This window comes from Panonychus citri, unplaced genomic scaffold (genome assembly GCF_014898815.1).
Source record: "Panonychus citri isolate SS breed McGregor unplaced genomic scaffold, ASM1489881v1 Contig00141, whole genome shotgun sequence".
NCBI classification, from domain to species: Eukaryota; Metazoa; Arthropoda; class Arachnida; order Trombidiformes; family Tetranychidae; genus Panonychus; species Panonychus citri.
Window position 1 is genome coordinate 1793865 of NW_026515546.1, and position 25892 is coordinate 1819756.

General features: G+C 29.9%; 1 protein-coding gene across 1 annotated transcript in view; it reads left to right on the top strand.

The window, feature by feature from the left end:
* Positions 1-25892, top strand: part of LOC128395412 (cell adhesion molecule DSCAML1-like) — a 69324-nt gene that overhangs the window by 35600 nt on the left and 7832 nt on the right. The window contains exons 2-11 of the mRNA XM_053355838.1: positions 2241-2462; positions 4436-4621; positions 13725-13886; positions 14901-15230; positions 21413-21532; positions 22502-22684; positions 23086-23382; positions 23642-23773; positions 24410-24586; positions 25331-25738. Of these exons, the coding sequence (XP_053211813.1) occupies positions 2241-2462; positions 4436-4621; positions 13725-13886; positions 14901-15230; positions 21413-21532; positions 22502-22684; positions 23086-23382; positions 23642-23773; positions 24410-24586; positions 25331-25738 (2217 nt within the window). The remainder of the gene's footprint in view (positions 1-2240; positions 2463-4435; positions 4622-13724; positions 13887-14900; positions 15231-21412; positions 21533-22501; positions 22685-23085; positions 23383-23641; positions 23774-24409; positions 24587-25330; positions 25739-25892) is intronic.

The following is a 25892-nucleotide window of genomic DNA, read 5'->3' on the forward strand; positions in this document are numbered from 1 at the left end:
ATCATCATTTGGTTAATCAGTTTCATTTTTATGCTTGTAGGTAAATCCGAGCTCATAATTGGATCGAAGTCTATTTGTCTCTTTTTTACATTGTTTTTATATTGATCTTCAGGTATAAGTACCATTCGACTTGTTGAATTCATTCTTCAATTCGTTTTGCAATTAAATTGGCGAGAATAGTTATAGCTGGAACAAGTAAACCTTTTAATAAACCACCTTTTTGAATTAAAATTTTTTTAGCTTTTTGACGTGTTATCTTTCCACCAAGACTTCGAATTTCTCTTTTAAATTTTTTTACACGAGCTTTTTGTTTAGTTGTTAAATGTATATGACCTTTCAATATTTTACGAGCTATTTCTTTTATAACTTGCATCACAATACATGGACATGTTATCATCAATTTTCTCCGTTCATTCAACTTTCTAGCCTGACTCAACTTTTTTAAAGCTGGTAAAACGGTAATTGCTTTTGAAACAGACATTTTTTAGAATCAACTTTATTTAATTTTTCTTATACAATTTAGATTTGATAGGCATAAATTACTTCTTTTTCTCCCAATACATCTGTTAGTAATCTAACTTCATCTGGTATCTGGTTTACAGTCAATAAACAGGTATGAGAAAGGACTTCGTGTTGCATGTTCAAATATTTGTCTAAATTGTGATGAACGTCCTGGAAACATTTGCTTGGCTAACATTGTTGATATTGACTTATCTCTTGGGTTTTGAAAGAACAATATAATGAGAGTTTAGAAATATTTCTTGCCTCACCACCTTTTATAAAAAGTTTTGTACCAGTAAAATAACAGAAAGATTCCTATGATGACTTTTTGTAAACAGTTGTGATACGATTTTGAATTAGACGATTCATGCATCAAATCATCAATTATTATTAAATGAGCTTTCTTACCGTCAATTTTATCAAGAAAATTTTCAGGTAAGCCCTTTATAAACTTAACACTTTCCATTTCGTTGAAAATTGGTTGATATTCTGCATAAAAATAGGTTATCAGTGTTGGTACTGGACTGATTACTTTCTCTCTGTTTTCAATTAGTTTTTACCCAAAATGATTTCCACACCCACTTGGTCCAGAAACCATCATAGTAAATGGATGTCTCAAGTAAATTGAATACATTTTTCACTCATTTTTTTCTCTCCGCAATTTACTTGTCTTATATAATTCAAATTTTCTTGAAACAATTTTCACACAAATTTATTATCTACCAAAATCTTAATTTCAAGGTAAATGCTTTAAACAGAAGAGCTTCATTATAAAGTATGTGCATTAGAAGCGTACGGTGCATTTAAAAACATACGGTGCATTAGAGGCGTGCATTTAAAAATTAGGCTGCATTAGAGGCGTACGGTTCCCTACTACTAATGCTAACAATTTATTTTGTCACTTTATTAATCGTCGAGTTGAAAATTTATTATATTCGTCATCTAATTGAAATTATCTCATAAATTGTTCTGAAATGAATGAAATAAATTGCAAACATGTAAATCATCATGAAAGCAACAAAGTAAAAACTACTCATTCTCACACTAACAAGACAATTAATCTGTTAACAGGAAAAGATTTTAATATCATTATATTGTAAAAAGATTCAATCATGAAACTGATTCATGATGATGATGCTAATAGATGACAAGAGGATTTGAAATATTTGAAAGTGAAGAGAAAAAAATTTACCCGGATGATTGCAGGATAGGAAGAGGGTGGGGTGGGTTTCAACATGATGAAGATTCTCAAGTTAAACGATATTTAAATATCAAGCAATGGAAGCATATCTAATTTGAATGTTATTCGTGTTACTCAAAGGTATTCAACCATTAACATGGTGTCTACATGAAATGTTGAAGATGATGATGATGATGATGATGATACTTTTAATGAGAAATACAAGTTGCATCATCTTAACCTTTTCCTTTCATCATGATAATCTTGATGGTAAGGGTGATGATCCAATTGTTTCAATTGTTACCTTTTTGCAAATGGTTGAGTTAATTGGATGAATTCTGATAATATCATTCAACCCATTGGCAATTGAGTGTAAATATAATAAGATGAACAAGATAATATTATTGGTATCAATTCCCTTGTTATCCAATTTAAATGTGATTCTTATCTCAATCCGATTAATGAATACATACATTAATAGAAATATAAAATTATCGATAAATATTAAAATACAATTAACTATAACGATAATTATTTCTCTCTCTCTCTCTCTCAATAGGATATCCACCAACATTTTTACGTACTTTTGAAGAAATGGTTCTTGAAGAGGGATCACCTTTATCACTAAATTGTGTAGCTTATGGTAATCCACTTCCACAGGTAACATGGTTACTTGATGGTTATCCAGTTCTGGATATATCCAGGTACAGAATAGGTGATTATGTGACCAAAGATGGACGCCTTGTTAGCTATGTTAATATAACCTCAGTATTGCCTCAAGGTAAGTGTTACGAGCGGACAATTTTCCCTCATCACATTGATGAATAAGTCAAGTTGAACTATTCAATGAAAAAGAGATTCGATTTGTATATTAACGTAAATATAACATGAATCTGATGAATATCGATAACCTTTTTCCCATGGAATGAATCTATTCACTAATAGAGCCTTTCAATCAAATCCATAATCGTCATAAACAATTAACTGTCATAAAGTTAATTGTTGTATGGTAATTTCTCTTTCTCTCTTTGTTGACAATTTATTTCACTCAAGACAATTGCGACCATGATGATGCATGTAATTGTTATTGTATTTGAAGAGCAAATCAATTCTGATGGACTCTGATGTGAATGGTAATTTGATACAAATTTATGGTTAGAAAACCAGAAGTTTAGTTGATTTTTTTGGTTGTAAGTTTAAGTGGTTATGGTGGTTGTTATAAACAATCAATAAATTGTTCCAATGATGTTCACATTGGATATACAAAAGATCAACATGATGATTAAGAAGAAGACATTAAATTGAAGAGGAGGATGATGAAGATGGAGAGAGAAACCTTTTTTGATGTTTATTATTATCAATGAAATTTTCATTAGCAGCAACATGAATATTACAATTATCATGCTGATTGTTATCTTTGTAGATGAGCAATAAACAATCAACATGATGATAAATGTTTAGATTATTGAAAAAAATTAATAGACAAAAATGTGTAAACTATTGTTTCCTTCCGGTTTGTTAATTGACTGTCCATTGAAAATAATAACGACAATGGTGATACCGTTAATGATGAACATTATCATTAGGGAAAAAAGTAATTGAAGTCAATTAAGCTCAGTAATGGATAATGAGGAAATGAGAGATGCCCGATGAGAGAGAGAGAGAGAGAGTGGTAAATATTACTTGTGATATTGGGAATATGATGAATATTATTATGGAAAAGACAAAAAAATTAATACTTTGGAATCGAAAATGGAAGATGAGAGAGAGAGAGAGAAAACTAAGATAAATGAACAGAAAATGAATAATATCACATAGTCTGAATGATGATGGGAGATGGAGGATAAAAAGTTCTGAATGGAAAGTTCTGAATACAGGAATAACATGAGAAAAGAAGAAGTAAAAAGGAAATTGCAAAGATGCAAAGATGAAGATGAAGATGAAAATCCTTCTGAATGATGGAAACTAGATGATGGGAATTAATGATCCATTTCTCTAGCTTGTTTATTGGCCTTATCCTCATCATCCTTCATCATCATCTTAAGCATCATCTCTTTGCTCTTTCCATAGTAATAATAATAATAATAATCCAGAACTTGTAGTTTGTACTTGTTGTTGTTGTTTCCATGTAGTAACTTGGTGTTTTTTGATATTTCTTTGGTAACTGTTTCGTTATAAATTCATTTCAAGACAGAGATAAAAAGTATCTATCGTAATGATGGCATTCAGAGTTTCAGAGGCATGGTAAAAATCAGAGGGAATCTGAAGAGTAGGAGGAAAAACAAGAATGGAAGAAAAAAGAGAACGATAAGAAAGAGAAAAAAGATTAAGCTCTCTCTCTCTCTCCTCTTCTCGTTCTCAGAGTAATAATAATAACAAAGATACAGAAAAAGGGAAAAGGAAAAGGTTAACATGTAATCAGAATCATGAGAAAAACTCATGAAATGAATGAAACAAAAATCAAGTTGATCGTTTATAATGTTGCCTTAATGAGAAACTTGGTTTATAATATTTATCAATGTCAAACCATTTTCCACAACGATATTATATCTTCTTCTTATGAATCAACCTCCACAACTCATTACCCACCCTAATCTTAACATGATTATCGTAATTATCATGACCAAGTTGCCGATTCCATTTGACCTTAATAAGAGTTAAAATACAAAATCTCCTAAGCGAATGACCAATATATATATATATATATAATATTTATCTCTCTCAATGAACTTTCCTTTTTGTTTACCATGATAGATGGAGGTCTCTATGAATGTACAGCATCAAATGACGTGGACACAGTGCGACACTCGAGGCGTATCAATATATTGGGACCACCGTACATTAGGTCAATGAAAAATGTTTCAGGAGTTGCAGGGGAATCGCTCATACTCAACTGTCCAATCGGTGGTTATCCAATTGAAACCATTTTCTGGGAAAGAGGTTAGTATATTATCATGATGATGATTTTGTATTTTATATTTTTCTTTCCATAATAACAATAGTAATATAATCCAATTGATGATGCTAATCGTAACGTTGATGATAAATCATTACGATTATTATCATCATCAATTATCCCTTAGCATGAAAACAAATATCATCCAATAAATTACAATATAAACTTTATGTCGTTGTAGTCAGAAAGGAATCATGATTTATGTTGAATAGACAATTGAATTAATTAAATTAGCTCTTCTTTACTTATCTCTTTATATATGAATTATCATCATGAAGATATTGAATTTCAAGTTTCTTTTTCGTAGCATCTTCTCAATGTTACAATTGAAAGTTCATGAAAGGTTGAACCTTTTGATTTTTATAATTACTTTACAATTAGTTGATTCTATTGATTTGATTTGTTAGTTTATCATCAAGTTAATCATATGAATTTTATTCAGTAGAAAAAAACGATGAAATTGTAAATTCTTTTGCAGTTTTTTCTCTTTTGATTCTTTATCAAGATTCTTTCAAATTCGTTCAGTTTTTTTCTTTAGATTTATTCTCACTTTTTTTCTTCATTGCTCAACACTGAATGAATTTCGAATGAAACTGAATATCTCTCTATATTCTCTCTCTCTCATTAAGTTTAAAGCCCATGAAAGCATAATGAGTATTCTGTTGATATGATTCTCGAAAATGCTTAGAATTTTAATATAAACTCGGTAATTGCGAATTTTTTTCGCATCAATCAATTTAACTTCTTATTTCTATTGCCCATCTTTCCTCTTTATCATCATGATTATCATGCTGATGAAAATAAAAAGTGAGATTCACAAATTTCAAAGCTAAAGAACATGAGAGAGAGAGAGAGAGAGAGAGAGAAAAGAAAGAAAAAGTTTAAGAAATTCAAAAGCAAATTCTGTTCACTTATCATTATTATTGCTCAGTAAACTTGATTCTTTTTTTACTAGCTAGTTGATTTCTCCATGAATCAGATTTACTTTTTTTTCTGCTTCATGATAGATGAAACAAAGTGAATTCAGTAAACCCTTTTTTCAGTAATATTCAATTCTATCCTTAGTTTCCTCCTCATCCTCCTCTTCATCACTCTCAATTCAAATCAATCAGTAAATGTTTGACAATCTTTGCTTCCTTTACTATTCTGATCCATGATAATCATTATCAGTATCTTCATATCTCTCTCTCTCTCTTTCTACAAAAATTGATTGCTAAATCAACCTAATTTCCCTCCCTGAATCCATATATAACACCATGAAAATGGAGAAAACTTTTTGCAAAATGTTTTCTGGTTTCAAGTGATTTCTTTGATTCTGTCAAATGTTTACAATTACATTTCCTCATGAGGAAGACAGAAACTGTTCCCATCAAATGATTACGATACATTTTCAAGTTGTCATCATTGCAAACAATAAAGATTGAAAGAGATGGAGGATGATAAAAAGATGATAGAGAGAGAGAGAGAGAGAGAGAGAGAGAGAGAGAGAGAGAGAGAGAGTGAGTGAGAGAGAGAGAGCATAGAAAAAAAAGGAAGAAGAAAATTCAAAATTCTACTGATAAAAAAAATCAGAATTCATTATCAAGAAGGAAAAAAATTCTGTAGAAATCTGAACAATGAACAATATGAGTTAATTTCAATTCTTGAATGAATAATTAGAACGACAAAAAAGGAATCATATTTATTTTTCTCAATCCTTTGAAACGTTTTAATAATTGCAATTGTGATATTTGATTGTTTGCAATTTTTAAATTAGCATCAGTGTCATTTACACAATCAAATATCACACACAATTTGCAATTATCATGATTAAACAATTTCTCGACAATTTACTTACAAGATATTCACCTTAGTTGGAAACAGTGAGAATTGAGTTGAATTAAATTTGTGTCAAATTTTTTGCTCAAATTTTGATCTTAGATGTTTAATTATATGAATTTCTGTTAATCATCAAGAGAGAGAGAGAGAAAATAAAATTCAATCAAGTTAAGTGAAAAATTGAGTTTTCACAGGAATTGAACTTTCCCTGGATTTTTATATTTAGTTGATTTGGTGTATTTACTTCAGGTGATCTTGATTGTATCAGAATTTTATTTGATAAACTTGATTTGACAGAATGAGCGTTAGTGTTATTTTATCAGTTCTCAAAATTTTCCTTTTCTCTTTCATCAACAAAAGTTGCGGAGAAAATTTTTCAAGACAGACGAAGATGAATTACTTGTTAACAAGGGATTCGTCCGTGAGAGTAGGGTGACTTCAGATGATGAGGTGAAAAAAATAACGATCTTAAAAAGGAGAGTAAAGAAATGGAAGGAAAAAAAAGTTCCTTGGGAAATATGAGCTCAATCAGAAGTTTCCATCGTTGATAATCTAGAAAAAAAAGACTGAATAAACTGTAGGATTGAACTTGTTACGAGGAGAGTTCAGGAATGATTAGAAAACTATTTGGTGATGGTGACAAAAAATAGATGATGAAGACAATGTGAGACGAAGATGATGATAATAAGATTAAAGATAATGATTACGAGGAAGAGGATGAGGATGAGATATGAAAAAAGCCAAAGCTTTTAAACAGATAATGAAAAATAGCCATGATCTTGGGGAAATTATCTGGATATGTTAGACTCCTCTCTCGAAAATATAGTTGTAAATGGAAAGATGAAGATCGAGGATTAGAGGAAAGGAGATACTAAGAAGTTATGATGAAATGAAATGAGAGAGAAAAATGAAGATAGAAAGAGATGAAATTCTATGTGTCTATTGACTATTCTTCATAAGGATCGCATCTTTGGTCATCGTTATCATCGGTCTCTTTCTCTCTCTCTCTCTCTACAATCCAATTGATCTAAGGAAATGTTAGACGGAAAAAGAACAAAAGTTCTGAAATTTCTCAGTTCACGATGATAATGATGATAAGGAGCAAATCAATTTCTTTTATTAAATTTACCAAAAAGAAGAAGCAAGAGAGTAAATAACAAAGAATAAAAAAACTCCCTTGTAATAGTTTTAAATGAAAAGGCCATTTATTTAATCACTTTTGTTTTCCACCCCCACTCACCCACACCCACTTTCTATTTCTACTCATTGTATTTCTTACAGTTTTAGTGTTTTTTTCAATTTTTTCCACTTTCACCTTCTATTTCATGTCAATTTGAGTTCTATTCTGATTTTGATTCATAAATACAAGAAAAAAATGACCACTCAATCCAGTTATCAGTTTTCACCATAATTATTTCATCGAAATCAGCTAAAAGTACTCGGAACTTTCATCCACATTCGAGTTTCATGATTAGAATTCATGACAGTCAATTCTCTGGATGAATCATGAGGAATTAATTATCTAATAAAGATATAAGAATAATATTTACCCGGAAAGGTGTTGATTTTCAAATTAAATTAACTTCTAATTGGATCAAATTTCATTGGAAATGTAACTTTAATTGTAATCGCCTCGGAGCTATTTAGTCTATGATGATGATTATCATGAGAATAATGATGAAAAAAAATCAGCACTGAATTAGCAAATCAAATGATTGGTTAATTGTTGAATGAAAGGAAAATAATACTTGACATTATTTACTTTGAAGGAAAATCAGAGAAACTTAAGTTTCCAAGGTAACCCCTTATGGAAACTGATGATTACATTGATGATGATAAAAAGTGATGATGACAATCATCAGCATGATGATTCTCATCAGAATCATTATCATCATTTGAAAAAAAAGAGGATGTTTAAGTGTCTCTTGAGTCTACTTGAGTTTTTACCTTATATAAACCATGAAGATAGAAAATCATTCCAATTGTTTCTCAACAGAATTCATGGTTAGAAAACAGGGGAGAAAACCTCAAGAGTGTAATAATTGTTTTCCTGGTTTTCTTCATTTGTTTTCTATTGAGTAGAAAAACTCATGACAATAGTAATGGATTCCAATGAATTTTCTAAGTTCCAAAGCTTTCTTTTCATGTGATTTTCCCCTGAATACTTGCAACTTTTTCATTCCGATGGAAAATGTAAAACATTTTTTTCCTTTGCACTTTCATTCGGATGAAATTTTGCTTCCATTCAATATGAATAACAGATGAATATCATCAGATAAACACCATTGTGTTTACAATTACAGGGGAAGGAGAAACTTTGAATGACATGATAAACTATCATGAAGTATCATGATGATGATAATGATGAAATTTGAACTTGAATGAAACAAAAAGTGATTAGAGGGTTAGTTTTTTTTTCTTCATCAAAACTCTTATCCATTTATTGTTATATTATTTTTCATTAAATAATATAATCATTATTAATATGATTTCATCTTAGCATTTGGCCTGGTTGATTCAGGGAATGCCATGAATTCTGGTAAAGTTATTATTCTCAACAATGAAATCCATTATACAATTGAATTTCTATTCAATTGAATGAGATTCTGAATGCTGGGTAATCTTGATGATAATGATGATAACTATAATAACTTTCATGAATTAAGATTATCATGGTGGTGAAATTTTTTTTCTCTTTCTCGATCTGAAAAGAAATTAGAATTTTTTTTCCTCCAACTGAATTGAAAAAGAATTGAAAAATTGTATTCATCTCTCTCTCAGAATTAACCTTTCCACCCACACATGAGGTTGAATATTCGGTTGTTCAATGTTATCAGAATTTACTCTTGTTCGGTGAGATTTTTCATTTATTTTCCATTGGAATCGACAATCATTTTCTCGGTGGTTTTAATCAGATTAATTTGATTTCGATTAATAATTGAAACGGTTATTGTGTTAGACTAATAGTTTTCCATGATTCTGAGATTAAATGGAAATCATTTAATCAGTTGCTGAACAATTTTCACTTGTTCTTATATATCATGAACCTCATGGTTTCTCAAAATGAATCAAATGTTTTTTTTGTTGTTGTTTCTCTTCCTGATTTCAAACTGAATCATCATGTTATTGGTTTTCTCAGATCAAATTCATTCAGAGAAAGATTTTCTCTCTTTACTATTTCAGTTCTTAATCAAATGAATCATTCAGTTAATCCTGATGATAGAAAACAAACTGAACTGATAATCTTGATGTTAATCCTTTTACTTTTGAGCAAACTGTTTCCATCTAATAATCTGTAAACCCCCTGATAATCATCCTGGGATTAAATTGTAAAAACAGTTTCAAGTTAATTCATGGTAATCCTGATCTTCAATAATAACAATGTTCATAATCAAATAAAACTTTGAATAAAGATTAACTCGAGATAAGATTAAGCGAGAGAGAAAAAAAAAGAGAGAGAGAGAAAGATAATCTCTCTCTTTCTCTCTCAGGTGATGATGAAATTTTCTTGAAATTTTTTTCTTAACTTAATCATGATGAAGTTGATGGTTAATTGGATTGAACCATCGAAACAATCAATTCTTAATTCAATTGTCTGCTCTTTCCGTTTCCTGATTATTTTGTTTTCTTCCTGTTTTCATTTATCAACATTCAGGTGAATATTAGAAAATGATTTCGATAAAACAAAAAGTAAAGATCCAATTTCACTTAAATTTTATATATTATAATCCCGAAATTAATCAGTTAATCTCTAATTAAATGGTCTGATTAAAAGTTATCATGAAAGTCTAATGATAAGCTAATATTAACATTTAATATAATTGAGAAAAGCTGATTAATTAACAAGCCACTAATCTACTTGGTTAATCAATTAGAATCCTATTCTTATCAATGTAATCAGTCAGAAAAATTAATTCAATTGTTGTTGTTAATTAATTAGTTGAGTTAACAAATAGTAATAACAACAATCAAACTGATAATATCATTGGTCCAATAAAATTGAATCTAAATTGTTGATCTGATTATCATGATGATAATAATGATTATTATATAATATAAATTATCGTTGATAATAAATTGTTATCAAATGTTATTGGGAAAATTGTTTCCATGATGATCCAGATAACAGGAGCAATTTATTTCCATCAACTGAGATAATTCCTGATGATTCCTGATAATGATAATAATGATTACTTTTTATTATACAAATTGAATTGTTCAATTGCTGATGAAAAACAATCATTATTTTGTATTGATTAAATTGATTTTGTTAAAGGTCAATAAAACAATTTGATTGTTGCTATTTATCAATTTTAATTAGCAGGAAACAATTAATCATTTGACTTGTTGTTGCCTTTGTTTTCAATGGTCATTGTGAATGTCCAGTAATAGGGATGGAAAAGTTTGACATTTTCTTTGGCTGAATTTTGTTATTATTCATGATTAGTTCATTTTTCATCTCACTCATCATCGTGATGATGTAATAACTTATTCCCCATGATAATTTGAAACAGTTATTCTGATTATCTAATCCTGGTAACGAAAATTTCCAATAGAATCTGTAAAATTCAATTGAATGAGATTACATGAATTGCCTTTTAATGGACCAACAGGATTACTTGAGGGGAGAATCATGATGACAGGTTATCAGATAATCTGATCATTTCATGGAAAAAGAAATTGAATAACCTTATCATGAGAAATATGAATAGTTTTATCGGAATCTGGGTTTGAATCTCAACAGAATGAAACAAAAAACTAAAGGTTATCATGAAATGAAAATCATCAGGTTTTCGAAATTTATCAAAATTTTATTCATCATGAAATGAACATGAAAAGTATTTCAGCTTGTGAAATTTTCCCTTCTCTTTTCGTCCTCTGATGATGATAATAATTTTACTATCGTCATCATGGCTAATCATTATTATTCATAATGAATTCATGATGAAATGAATTCATAAAATAAATAGAATTCTGATAAACTGACAATCCGTAAACAATGTTGCTTTTCAATGTAAATAATGATTCAAATGCTATGTAAATACATGGCACACACAACCCACCCCACCCTGTGCAATATTATCATTATGTCAACTTAGATATTATTATTATCATCATCATTTGTAGTCTATAGATAAACAGGAAACAGGAAATACATTTAAAGATATTCATGTGAATATTTTTTTAGAATTTAAATATTTCTTTCTTCTTATATTCATCGTTAAATCACTGAATCAATCAGAATCCATTAAAAAAATTCTGTAGCTGGACTTTTTGAATATTTCTATGAATTTGCCCTAATCTCATGATGACGATGCTTTTGAATCCATATTTTTTAGGTCTCTCATTGACCTGGAATCAGAATCCAATGTAAATCTTAAAATCTTACAGACTTTTCAATTCCAACGATTCTTTTGTCCTCTCTCTCTCTCTCTTTGTTGAATTTAGATTCTGATTCATGATAAAACCTTGAGACGATGAATTGTTTTCTGAGTTACATTCTGATTTCTATCTCTGATTAGTTTGTGATCTTTTCTATTTGAAATGTTAACCTGAATCAGATGTAAAGTTGAAATCATTTATCATGAAATAGCAACTCTGATATTTTATCTTCTTTTATCATTGGAGAAAAAAACTCCATGAATCAAAAGGATATGAGAGATAGAAATACTTTCTATTTACAAAGAACTATCGACTTATTCCCGGAACTTGAATCAATTCATTTCGATCATGATAACTTTAAATCTTTCTCACTTAATGAAAATGAAATTTCCGATTTGAAAATGAAAAATTTGAGTGAAAATGAATTATTGAATGGCAGAATTTTCTATCCAAACTTAAACGAGAAATTTCACCATGAAAAACATCTCTAAATTCATGATAATAAATCCTAATTGGAACGAAATTTTTAAACATTTTTTTATTCCAATTTCAATTCATTTATCATTAGCTGCCATCAAGAAGAGGTTAATTATTTCAATATTTCAAGATTTTCTTCATTTCAAGACTGAGAATTTTCATCATGATGATCATGTTTTTCTTACTCTTTTTTTACTCTCCTCATCATTTTCATCTTTATCTTCATCTTGTTCTCTCTCTCTCTCTTTTTGTCTATCAGTATCATCTTATAATACTCACTCTTATCGAACTCACTCTCAGTCAAAACTCCCTGAAAGGTCATTATAAACACTCCATCATGTTCATCTTATGGTTCAGTTGATTTATCCCCAATCGAACTGAATAGAACTTTTTTTCTCCATCCTCATCATCAGCATCTTTCTTCGAGTTTTTCTCTCATCCATTTCTTCATCTTTATCTTCCTTTATTCATCCGATGATTTTGTACCATGAAGAGATGCTGATCATCTGATCAGAACTTCTCTCTCTCCTCATTACAGATAAATGGATTTATCATAGTATCGATTATAAAACGAGCTTGAAACATTGATGATCATTTAATGTTATCATCATGGTGATAATTCTGATGCTGAGTAACATGAAAAGTGATCATAGATCTTATATTCATAACTGACATAAATGTTTATCCCTTGGAATAAAATTATCAATAGCTAATTATTTTCCATGGTAACACTTTCATTCCTTGTTCTGGACTTAGAACTCAAATAACTCCTGGGATTTCATGATAGCAACAATGAATTTATCTCTCTCTGTCTCTCTCAGTGTCTTTCTCGTAATCTAATATATATTGGAAACAATATTGTTATTTATTGCATTTATTTCAAATTATGATTAGAATCCTTGAAATGATCATGATGAAAGTGAATCGTGAGAATGTCAATTTTCATTCTGATTCAGATTAATCCTGAATATGTATCATAGGGAATTTGCTCATTTCTATGTATTGGTCAGTACTTTTTTCATTCTCTCTCTACCCTTTTGGTCATCATATCTAATTATTTACTTGAATTCCCAGTCACGTTGGGTGATCTTATATGTACCATGTAAGTCTTATTTGAGAACAAAAAAATAATAACTGGAACATAAATTTTCACCATGATGATCAACTTGAAAATAATCGTAATAAATGACCATTGATAATCTGACATTTACTCAATGAAATGAAACAAATATCAGGACTAAATTCATATTCAGGAGTAAATCTTTCATAATGAAATCATGTTCATGATGATTACCGAATGAATTTTATATTAGTTTTTCTCAAAAGCCAAAAGATTATCATGATGAACAAAATTCCAACACTTTTTTCTGCTGAATTTTCATGAAATTTTCTTTGTTTCTTTTCTCACAGAGAGTATTCGTCTTCCATATAACCACAGACAAAAGGTACTGACCAATGGTACTTTAATAATCGCCGATATCGAAAGGCCAACTGACCAGGGGAAATATACTTGTGGAGCCCGAAACAAGGAGGGAGTCGAGGCAAAGGGAAATTTTTATGTTTCTGTACTAAGTGAGTATTCATCAAAATGTATTCATGAATGTATCCAATGAATTACCAATGAATTTTGCTAATGATGACCCGGTGAGTTGAACAATAATGAGAATAAGTTTCATGGGAAATGAAGAGGCTCAGATATTCACCTGGTATATTTATTGTTCATTATCCTTTGAATACACTCTTAACGTTTTGAAGGGTTGGAATTCATTGAGTTGGTGAACTTTTTGTTTCTGCTCTTATTGGTGTCTTACCTTCATGATGTTGTTCATGGTGATGATGAAAATTGAATCATATTGAACAGGTTCATTTGCATTGAGATGATTGATTGTTTATGTAAATTGTTTACCTTGAATGACATTGATCTTAACCATAGAACTCAAGTATCGTGAAGATGCTGAGGTTGAGGGGAGAAAAAAACTCATTTCGAGATAAAAGAAATTTAATAAACTCTTTTCTTTTTTCTTCAGAATTTCATGAAGATGTGACTCATGATAAAATGTTTACTTCTTTTTTTTCTCTCAAATTTTTTACCTAATCTTTGAAAAGTTGCCAAAATTTATTCAAATTATCATGAAAATTATCAAGGTGTAGATTGCATGGGGTAAACCTATGGAATTAAATGAACTTCCACCGGAGATGAGGTTAAATTTTGGTTGAAAGTCTATGAATCAAATAACCGAAACATGTGAAACTTTGTATCAATATTTTTCGTCTCATGATAATATCACCTTTTTATAATTTCTTCATGAAAATTTTCAATGAAAAGGAAAAAAAATTCTCACTCAGAACTTTTTCCTCTTGATAATCGATTTTATAATCACTTGGTTATCAAAGTAACTACGATAATGGATTAAAATGTTTGATCACTAATCTTTTCTCTTTCTTGTTCTTTTTACTCTTCTCTCTCATCATCATCGTCATCATTTCCGTTTCCCTTTTTTTGGATTCGACGGCTCATTCGGACCTTGATTTATCTTTTATACTGAAAACAACGTGCGAATCGTTTTTGATCGTTCTTTTGTACAGTTCGTCCTTTTATTGACCCATTCAATTTTTCAGCCAATCTTCAATCAGGTCAACGTTATAATGCTTTATGCTCAGTGACCAAAGGTGACCCTCCCATTGAGATACGTTGGCTTAAAGATGGTCAACCAATAATAATGGGAAGCTCATCATCATCTTCAGAACTTTCATCTTCACCTAATCATCCACTGGGCATTGATATAATCCAAGTAAAAGATTTCTCTTCCCACCTTACCTTTGAATCACTTGGACCAGAACACAGAGGAAACTACACTTGTATTGCAACAAATAGTGCCGGAAGTGACTCTCATAATGCATCAATGGTCATTCATGGTCAGTATATAAATAAAACACAATAAATAATATAACAAATACATTAATTTATTAATGAAATCAATTTTCACCCAAACAACAACAATGAAAAAACTTTTATTCATCTTCAACTTGATTGAATCAATTGAAATGAACTAACAACAAAGCTTATTGTCCAGAAAATGGTGAAATTATTACATTATCATGATAATTTTCATCATCATTTAATTATAATGATAAAAACTTTCTATTAACTTTGGTTTGTGTGTTTATCAACTAATCCAAACAATTAGCTTAATTGTTTCCAATGATTGCCTTGCATCTTGTTTTTTTAATTCAAACTGCACTTGATTATTCAATGTGTTTATTTATACATTTAATCTGAGTTTAATTTTTGGCTTAATGTTTATATTTAGGATTAAGGTTAATGGTTAAGTTTTTTTTCATACTCACACTCAGTTAATTCAATTGATTTAATGTTATGATTAACTAACTAAACCTCACTTAACACTTTAGGATAATCAAGTTAAACATTAATTTGTGTGTGTGTGAATCTGTTGATACAACTAATCATTAGGTGTATGGTTTTTTTTTCAACACTCATATCAAATTATCATTTAATCAGCTATGAATGTTGATCAGAATCATCATGGTTCTCATGAGTCTTGAGTAAACAATTAATGTCAATGAACTTGAAAAAACATGATGAAAACTCAGAGATGAGGAAGACCAATGATGATTGGTTATCTCTCTCTCTCTTTTTTATTCAATAGTAAATTCAATTCAATCTCTAATTGAATTGATAGTTTTGTGGTGAATTAATGATTCTGAGATTGTGATCAGAGATTAGGATTGAGAATGAAGATTTTCTGTTCTTTTTTTTCAATAAAATTCACTCTATGGTTTCTCAGTGATGAAACATCTCCTGAAATCCATGAGATTTGCATGGTGATTTGATTGTGGAATCGAATTGAATCTGAGTCAGTGTTAAGATGATACAAAAGAGATATTTAATGAATTGAATGATGATCAAGATCAAATTGAAGATAAAACTTTAAGATGAAAAGTAATCAAACCATGAAATTGAATTTCAGTTCAATTATGATGGAAACAATTTCACAGGTTTAATAATCTCACAGGAAATTAATCATTAATCAAACAATTAACAATCTAACATGATCTCATTGAGCAATTAAATTTCAAATGTTACAATTAAACTCACCAGGAAAACATTTACCCAAAGGTAAACTGTAAAAATGAGTATAATGATTAATGAACAATCAGATTAATTAACTTTCAACAGTAAAATTGTTTATTTCAACTCATCTGGAGATCTGATTAAAGTGTATCAATTTGATTACAGTGGTTGATAATGTAAATGATTATGATTAATATGGATGATGATAGATTGTGATGATTATCAATTTAAGTAGATGATGATAATTTGATTTGCTTTTTTTGCCTTCTGTTTAATTCATTGATTCAAGTTGACTGTTTATTTTGATTACTCTTGGTGATTATCATGTTGAGTCTGGAGTTGGAAACCACTACCGGTGAATTAGGGAAATGAAGTGAATCAGAATTAAGTAGTTGATGGTTTTGTCTAACATTTTATCTTCATCTTTATGTGCTCATCATCATTATCATCATTATCTTGATCCTTGTTTTTGTTTTGTCAACTATTAGGTTATTAAATGAAGATGGACAAAGAATCACAAAGGACCCCAGAACTTTCAGTTCTCTCTCACTCTCTCCCTGATAAATTCTGTCTCATCTCTTTTTTATCCTCATCTTTTTTCCCATCTCCATCTTATTTATGTAATAATTTCTTTCTCCTTTTATTAATACTTTTCTTCTTCTTCTCTATCATCATCTTCTCTCTCTCTCTCTCCTTTCTATGGTTAATATCCAATAGCAACTGGATGATGAGAGATGATAATGATGATGAGCCACGAAAAGTGTTGTAGCTAAAAATACGAAGGGAAAGAGAGGGGAAATAGAAAAAAAGTCTTCCAGATGAGGAGAAAGAGATATGAAGATGGAGAAGATTCTGTAAATCACTTTGCTCTTGTTGGATGTTTAGGGAAGACAGAGAAGAGAGAAAGAGAAGGATAAAGTTCATAACCTTGAAGAGGTTACATGTTATTTTCTATGTGTATGTTACCCTTAAGCTCTTTGACAACAAACAGGAAATGACTTTTTTCCTTCGGGATTCTGAGGAAGAATTCAGAATAAAAAAGAATCACCGGAATCAGGGGAGAAAATAATTCGACCAAAAAACTTTCTCTCTTTATTTCTGTTTCATCTTTTCTAATTTCTATCATCGTCATCATGAAAATTCAGTGTTCACAGACAATACTTTCTTCAATGAGATGAGAAAAAGCTCAATCTCATTGAAACAAAGAATCTAAACTGCTGATTCACTAAAAGAATCTTTTTTTTCTTATTTATCATCCAGAGAACTTGAATCTCACTTTCAGAATTTTACCTTCAGGGTGGAAGATGAAGATCTATGGAAAAGGGAAGAGGACAAATGATCTAGTTTATTAAAAGAAAAATGAAAAAGATCTTGTAAATTTTCAAGACTTTGCATATGAATCATACTACGAATAAGATGAGATGAATGTTGAGAATTCAACTGAATGGAATGGTCCATAAGTAGATGAGAAAAGATAATAATAATCAGAACTTTTGGTAAATAGAAAGAGAAATGTCTTCTTTTTTATTTTTTCATTTTCGCTGATTCAGAATTCAGAACTTTTTACTTTATTTTCTTTGTCTTGCTCTTTCTTCTGTTCATTATCATGTAATTTCATTTCTTTGTTTCCATGAATTCGACAATTTTCTCATTCCATTTCATATCAAACTGATGAAAAGTTCTGAAATTCTGTGTATCAGATGAAGTTTTTTTCTTCTTTTTTCTTCTTTTTTATTCCAATTTTTTCTTATACTTCTTTCCTTTTCTCTTACTGAACAAATCATGAAACATTTTCTGCAGATGCTGAAAAATATTGATTCCATTTGATGATATAATTCTGAACACTGAACTCTTTTTCTATTAACATCCACAATCAACCTGGAAATGTTTATTATCATGTTAAAGTGTTCATTGAACTATTAAGTAACATTGATCATGATAGAGGGAAAAAAGTTCTGAGATAATTTTTTTTCTTCTTCGCGAGCATTTACCATGGAAATTGAGTGATTCTTGTTTTTGTTTTTCATGAAGTGATTTAGAAAAGAGGATTATCATCTAACAAAAGGATGATAAAGATGAGGATGTTGCTGATGCTACGAGAAAGATGTAACAACTTATCTGTCAAAAATTGAAAAAGCGCAAAATTCAAAAATTTTCCCTAAATTAAAGTATTGTGAACATTTTAAATGATAATAATATAAGCAACCAACTAACCATTTGAATGTGATTAAAAAACCTCAATCTCTTTTTAGTAATTCAAGTTAAACGAATGATAATTAGATTACTTATATTTTTAATAAACCTAATTGAATTTAAGTGTTAATGACAATTTAATTGAGTTGGAACTTTAAGAAAATTTTCTCATCATTTCATTTAGTATTACCATGACCATCATACTTTGTTTCATGATAAATATCAAAAGATATAAATGATTTATTCTAGCAAATTGTAACTACCACTGAGAAAAGTTATTCTTATTTTTGTTTTGTTCTTATTAAATGAATTGTAAGTTGAATCATGAAATATTATTATCTCCTTGCCCTCAGGGCTCATGGGAGTTGATTAAAAGGATGATAATCATCATCATCATAATGTTGACAATAGATGATAAATATTACCTTGTCTCAAGTAGATTTTAGGTTTATTGACCGATATGTTATATTGAATTGTTGATGTGAAAGTAAACAGAATCATAAGCTTATCAGAATTTCCATGGAAAATTATTAAAAGAACCAATTATTTAGCCAAAAAGATTCACGATAATTGCTTAGATAATTGTTATAGAAAATGTATCCAAATCGATTGGACTTTCATTATTGTTGATTAGTTAATTTGACTATTCTGATAACTTTCCACATTTTCTTAGAATCTTAAGTATATTAGTCAACTTTAACTATCCAATAATTAATCCAATTTAACGAGTACCAGAAATACTATGGTCACAAGAATTGATAATAATAATCAACTAGGAACAATCTTCTTGCAAGGAATTCCAGTTTCTCTTCTCATCTGATTATGTATATGTTCATGATGATAATTATGATGATTATTTCTGAGGAATTAAGAAAACTGTTGAGTTATTAAAAAAGAAAAGCAATTATAGTGAAAAGAGAAAGGAAAATAAAACTAACAATTTACAAGGGAAATCCATGTGAATATAAGAGAGTATTTATCATACCCTGATAGAAAATAATGAGCCCATGAACAGAATCTCAACTGCTTATTGTTTCACATTTATATCAGATGATCATCTCAATGAAAGATGATAATTATGATGATAATCACTCCATTTAAATAACAATGATGTTGATAATATTATTTATATCTCTCTCTCTCTCTCTCTCTGCTTATTATCAAAATTTTACTTGGACGATTCTCATTTTGAATAGTAAATATCATCTTATCATGATGATGATGAGAAAAGGGAGACAAAGTGAGACAAAAATACTAATAGTACACAATTTATATAAATATTTTCTCATGAATAAAAGTCTGTCTTTGACATTCTGCTCGTCAGCATTCAGAGCATTTGATGTATTCTCAATGTAAACATACATGCATACCCATGATTCCACATGAGCATATGTATTTACTTTTGTCGCCCATGATGATGATAATTTAAATACTATCAAGAAGAAAAAAAGTATTCATAATATATTGCATTAGAAAATGATATTCCCGGTATTCTCAGGATTCGCCAACCTTTTGCTGTTAGAGAATTTTCTCCAAGCTAAATGATACTAAACTTTTCACTTTCTCTCGTTCTCTCTCTCACTCCCTTATGGAAAATGTGTCAAGAAAAAAAAAGAAATTTGCATCTATATGAGTATTTTTTTCTGCTTTTTTTTCTTTAACATTCTTTTCATCCTTTTCTCTTTGGAACTTTTCTCTCTCTCTCTCTCTCTCTCTCTTCAGACAAACAATTTTTTCTCTATTTCTTTTTGAATCAAAACTGAATTATTATCATTTTATAAATATAACCAAAGTGTAACTTTTTATCTTTACTCAGATGATAATAATAACTAACAATTTCAAAAGTTCGATGATATTTTCTCTCTCAATTGTTTCACTCCAAGTTTTATTTCAATTCGTTCTTGTTCTGATGAGTTAAATACTCTATTATCGAGCTAATTGTTATCCATTAAGAAATTCATCTATCGATTTGAATACAGAGCTTTTTTTGCAAATTCTGACCTTATGATTGTTCTAATATATTCAATGTTATCATGGCGAAGAGAAAATTATAGTGATATATTCATGAACTCTAATAAGATCACACATTGAATTGAGTTAATATTAATATCACTTTTGTTATTCTGATAATAATCTCATTACACAGAAATGATAGATAATCCTGGTTTCATTTACGATTCATGAAGAAATTTGAATATTACGATAAATGTGATTCTTATATCACATAACCAAAGGTTACGAAAACTTTAATACAGCAAAAAATTTCATCTAATAATTTCTAGAGCTCAAAAGTTATTTAGAATTTAAAAAATTCCAAAGTTGAATTTCAATTCCACTGATTAAGGTATTCAAACAATTAAAAGAAAAAGTTTACAATCGAAAGCAAATCAACATTTTTCTCAGCCAATATGAACCTTGATATATTATGTGATTGGAATCGTTTCTCTGTTGATGGTTGACAAAAATGCTAATGAAATGAATCTTGTCGGATAATAGTCTTGAATCAATTTCCAATAGCATGTAACCTCCCATGAAAAGAGAAATGGAAAATTCTGTAAATTTTTAGATGAAAAGAATGTGCATTTGGCATGATTCCATTCAGTGAGTATTAATAAATTGTTGATTGTTAATTTAGTAAATCATAAAGTATAGTTATCATTATAATCATTTGATGGTGACAATGAATGTCTTTTGATTATGAGCTTGAGATGTATTCATGTAGAGGAAGAGATTGAATTTTTTTCCCTCTGAAATTTGTTAATAACCATTTACGATATAATTAATGTTAATTGTTCATTTTAATTATCAACAGTTCCACCTCGTTGGCACATTGAACCAAGAGACACTGCAGTGATTAAGGATCAATTAGCAATTATTGATTGTCAAGCTGATGGATTCCCTGTTCCTCAAACTCATTGGTCTCGAGCTGAAGGTAAGTGATTTTCATGGTGATAATAAGGAGAAACTTTTTGACATTCAATTGATTAGGAAAAAGAGAGAATCAAGAAATTATCATTCTTGACATTGATAATTAACTCAATTCTTTATGGATTAACATGTTTCACTGTTAATTAGTTAATCACTCGTTAGTTGATTAACTTAACTAATAACATAAATGAAAAGGAAACATTGATTATCACTTAAAATTAATCAATGTCTTTAAATGACAAGATTTTATTATGATTATCAGAATTTTATAGAATTTCTAATTAATCTTAATTACTATTTAGTTTTATACATACTTTTTTTTTCATTCTAATCTATTGTTATCATTTTGATTATAATCTTCTCATGGCTGATGATAAATTGCAAACAGTCAAAAACTAATAACCAACCACAGGAATCAAGTGAATGTCAATCAATGAGATGATTATTATTAGTTTGTCATTCATATTAAAATCAAATATCAACAATATTATTACATGAATACCCTTGGAGGGGTTTAGTTAAACTACTCAATTCTTACACTCAACTGAACTTATTATCATGTTATTGGTTATTGGAAGAGGGAAAAGAAACAAAAGAAAACGGTTATCCAACATGATCGAGTCTGAATTTACCCATGAAAATAAAAGATTGAACCAACTGAATGAATAAAAAAGTGAATAAAGTTAAAGAATCAGTGATATGAAATTCATATAAATATCTAGACCAAAATATGAAGATAAATATTACTCATTTTGATATTAACCATGAGAATTCAGGAAAACCTCAGCAGAATCGTTTGAACTTGTCAATCAGAATTAAAAATTGACCAACATTTAACGTTGTGACACAATCTGAATAATGAACATCCAAAGTTTATCGAAATTTTTCTAACCATTGATTTCGATAGAAAATTTTTATTTATTAATATAAAGATGAAATTTTTCATTTCGAATTTGAACTGTTCAATTTTCAGGTTATCTTCAAGAGCCTCCGACTAATTTTAAGCCCATCAATTCAAGTCCTCACCTTCGAGTCTTCGAGAACGGCTCACTGGCCATTCATAATGCTCAAAAATCGGATGCTGGTTACTATTTATGCCAAACAAGTAATAACATTGGTTCCGGTTTAAGTAAAGTTATCAAACTAACAGTTCATGGTAAGTTCATGAGTCTATTCAAATTCAGATCAATCTGATATAACAAAAGTAGAATAAGTTAAAAAAGGATTGAATTGAAATCGACATTAACCTTTAAACTCTCAATATATGAACAGAATTTGATCTTTTTCTTTACCTACATTATCTTACTATCTCTTCCCAGGGGTGAATTCCTATCATGAGAATATTTAAATTTCAAGGTTACCATGTGATTCCAATTTGAACACTTTATTTTTGCTTTATTTTTACTATCATATGTTGAGAAAATGATTGATAAAAAGCTCGAGGCTTTTGATTGAGATTCAAATTGAAATTGTGATTGAAATTTTTAAGAAAATTTTCAGATTACAATTGCAAAGTTCATTTCATCTAATATATTTGATTTCATGCTAAATTTCCAGTCGCTGCTCATTTTGAAACAAAGTTCAACGTTCACACTGTTCGTAAGGGTCAAGAAGCCAAAGTTCAGTGTAAAGCGATTGGAGATAAACCAATTACAGTTAACTGGTTAAAAGACAAGATTAACTTTAATCCTCGAGATGATGCTCGATATGAGCTTTTCGAAGAGGCAAATTCAGAAGGTTTAATCTCTGAAATACTAATCCGAAGTGCCGATAGACGTGATTCTGCCTTGTTCACCTGTAATACCTTCAATGGTTTCGGTAAAGATGAGACCAATATTCAGCTTCTTCTTCAAGGTAAGACTTAATAACTTTCTAATAAACCGGAAATAATGAGCGAAACAAAATATTTCCAATAAGCCGGAAGTTTAATTTTCTCTCGAAAAAAAGTAACATTTAGGACTAACGATTTTCTTTTAGTATTTTCATCATCATTGATGTCCAATTCCATGTTTATGTATTAAAATTGATCAATTTTGATTTTCTCGAGAAAATCAAAAGTAAATACTAATCGATTCATTTACATTGTTTTTCCTGTTTTCATGATAACATTCAGAGCCTCCTGATTCCCCTCAGGATGTTAAAATATCCGATCATGATGGACGAACAGCAACAATTACCTGGTCACCTCCGTATCCCGGAAATAGTCCAATAATGGAATACATTATTCAATATAAATTGGAAAAAGGTAAAAATACAAATGATGGAAAAACAATAACTTCCGGAATCCAGAATAATAGGATTACCCTGAAGAGAGACAGAGAAAAAAATTCGAATACAAATGTTTCAATAATAAATCGGTTGACTGGTATCTCGGTTTTACATGATGGTCATCAATTGAGACAAGAGAACATGAGAATGATTGAAATTCAGCATATTTGGACTGATTCTCTTGACCGATTCCATGAGTATCCAATGAATGGATAACACCATTGATGATTGAGAGGAAAAGGGGGATAAATAGAAACAGAAAGAAAAGGATGAAGGGGAAGAGCAAAAGTTCATTGAGTCTCAGTGAATTGAAAGCAATCAAGTAAATTGGCTTAGTACATGGAAGAAAGGAGATTCTCATTAGGAAAGGAAAAAAAATGGAAGATGAAACCATGATAATAATTGGTGACTTTTAGATGGAAGGTATATAAAGATTCATGATGATGAAGATGATAAGTATCATGATGAACATGAAAAGGATTCGGAAATGATGTTGTTTGGGGTAAAAAAAGAAATGACTCAATGAAGTTGATTCTTTTTTCGTCTTCTATTTTTTGTTATATTCTTATTTTCATTTGAGTTGTTTCATATTCTTAATTTTCTCATGGGACAGAAAAATGGACTATTGGCTCTAGAGGCTTTTGGAATGGCTCAGCTCCAGGAGGTGGAACTTTGTATAAGCTTAAAAATCTCCATCCTGTCACTCATTACCAACTTCGCATGTTCGCAGTCAATGCAATTGGACGAAGTGAGGCCAGTCAGATTATTCACTTTCGAACCGATGAAGAAGGTATTTCATTTCATTTTCCATGATAAATTCTGATGCAAACTTCCAAATTAGCATCATTGCAATAATGGCGAATCGATTTGCTTATGTTGTCAGTTAATCAATCGACATTATAAATAATAACTTGAAATTTTATGTCGATGGTGATTCGATGAGGAAAATTCAATTACTTCTGTCTAGTTGATATCAACAATTCAATATGATGATAAGTTAGACTTATTGTTACTAATCCAAGACAATACATATATCAAACTGGACATTAAAGAGAGAGAGAGAGAGAGAGAGAGAGAGAGAGAGAGAGAGAGAGAGAGACTCGACCAGGAAGTTGCAATAATCAACATAATATTATGATGATGATAATGATAATGCTTTCAAATATATAACAGGAAGAAGTCAAAGTAAGAGATGGATTTTGTTTTTCTTACTCGAAAACTGATCAGTAAAGCTTTGGGTCAATTCAATGTCACAGTCCATTGGATCCATTGATCACTTGACCATTAGTGTAGTTTCAATAGTTGAAAGAGAAAGAAAAAAAAGTTATCAAAGAAGATCAGAAATAACCATGGTACTAATCAAGAATCTAGAGATAAATAGTTGAAAAGAAAGAGGAAAAACTCATTTTTTCTTCACCAAAATCGATAACAATCAAGTTATGAAACTTTGAGAGGGAGAAATAGTTGCTAATTGAATGATTAAGATACAGACTGAATCAAACAATTAAATGAACTCTTTTAATCGGTTAATTAGCACCAGGAGGACCTCCACTTCATATCAAGGCGATTCCAATGAGCTCGTCGTCCATTAGAGTTACATGGAAACCACCAAAAAAAGAGTTGACCTATGGCTTAATCAAGGGCTACTATGTGGGTTATAAGGTTCTCCGAGAGGGTCATCTCGATGATGGACTGGTCAGTGGGGGAGGAGGAGGTGGTAGCGGTGATATTGGCTCTCTAAATGGTAGTAGTGTGAGTAATCACAATGGAGTAAGTTCTTACACTTATAAAACATTGGAAGCCAAGGATCGATCATCTAATGAAGAGGCTCATATAACTGGATTAACTCGAGCTTCAAAATATTCAATAACCGTCCAAGCTTTTAACTCGAAAGGTTCAGGTCCAGCATCCGAAGAGATTGTTGTTCAAACTTTAGAAAAAGGTTTGTCTTGTCTTCTCGATTTTTTTTTATCATCATCATTATCATCATTCCAAGTACTCATATAATGTTATTGTTCCGAATCATTTGTTTTCAATTTACTGTTATCATCAACATCCAACATCAACAACGACATTATCAGTGAGACAACAGAGTT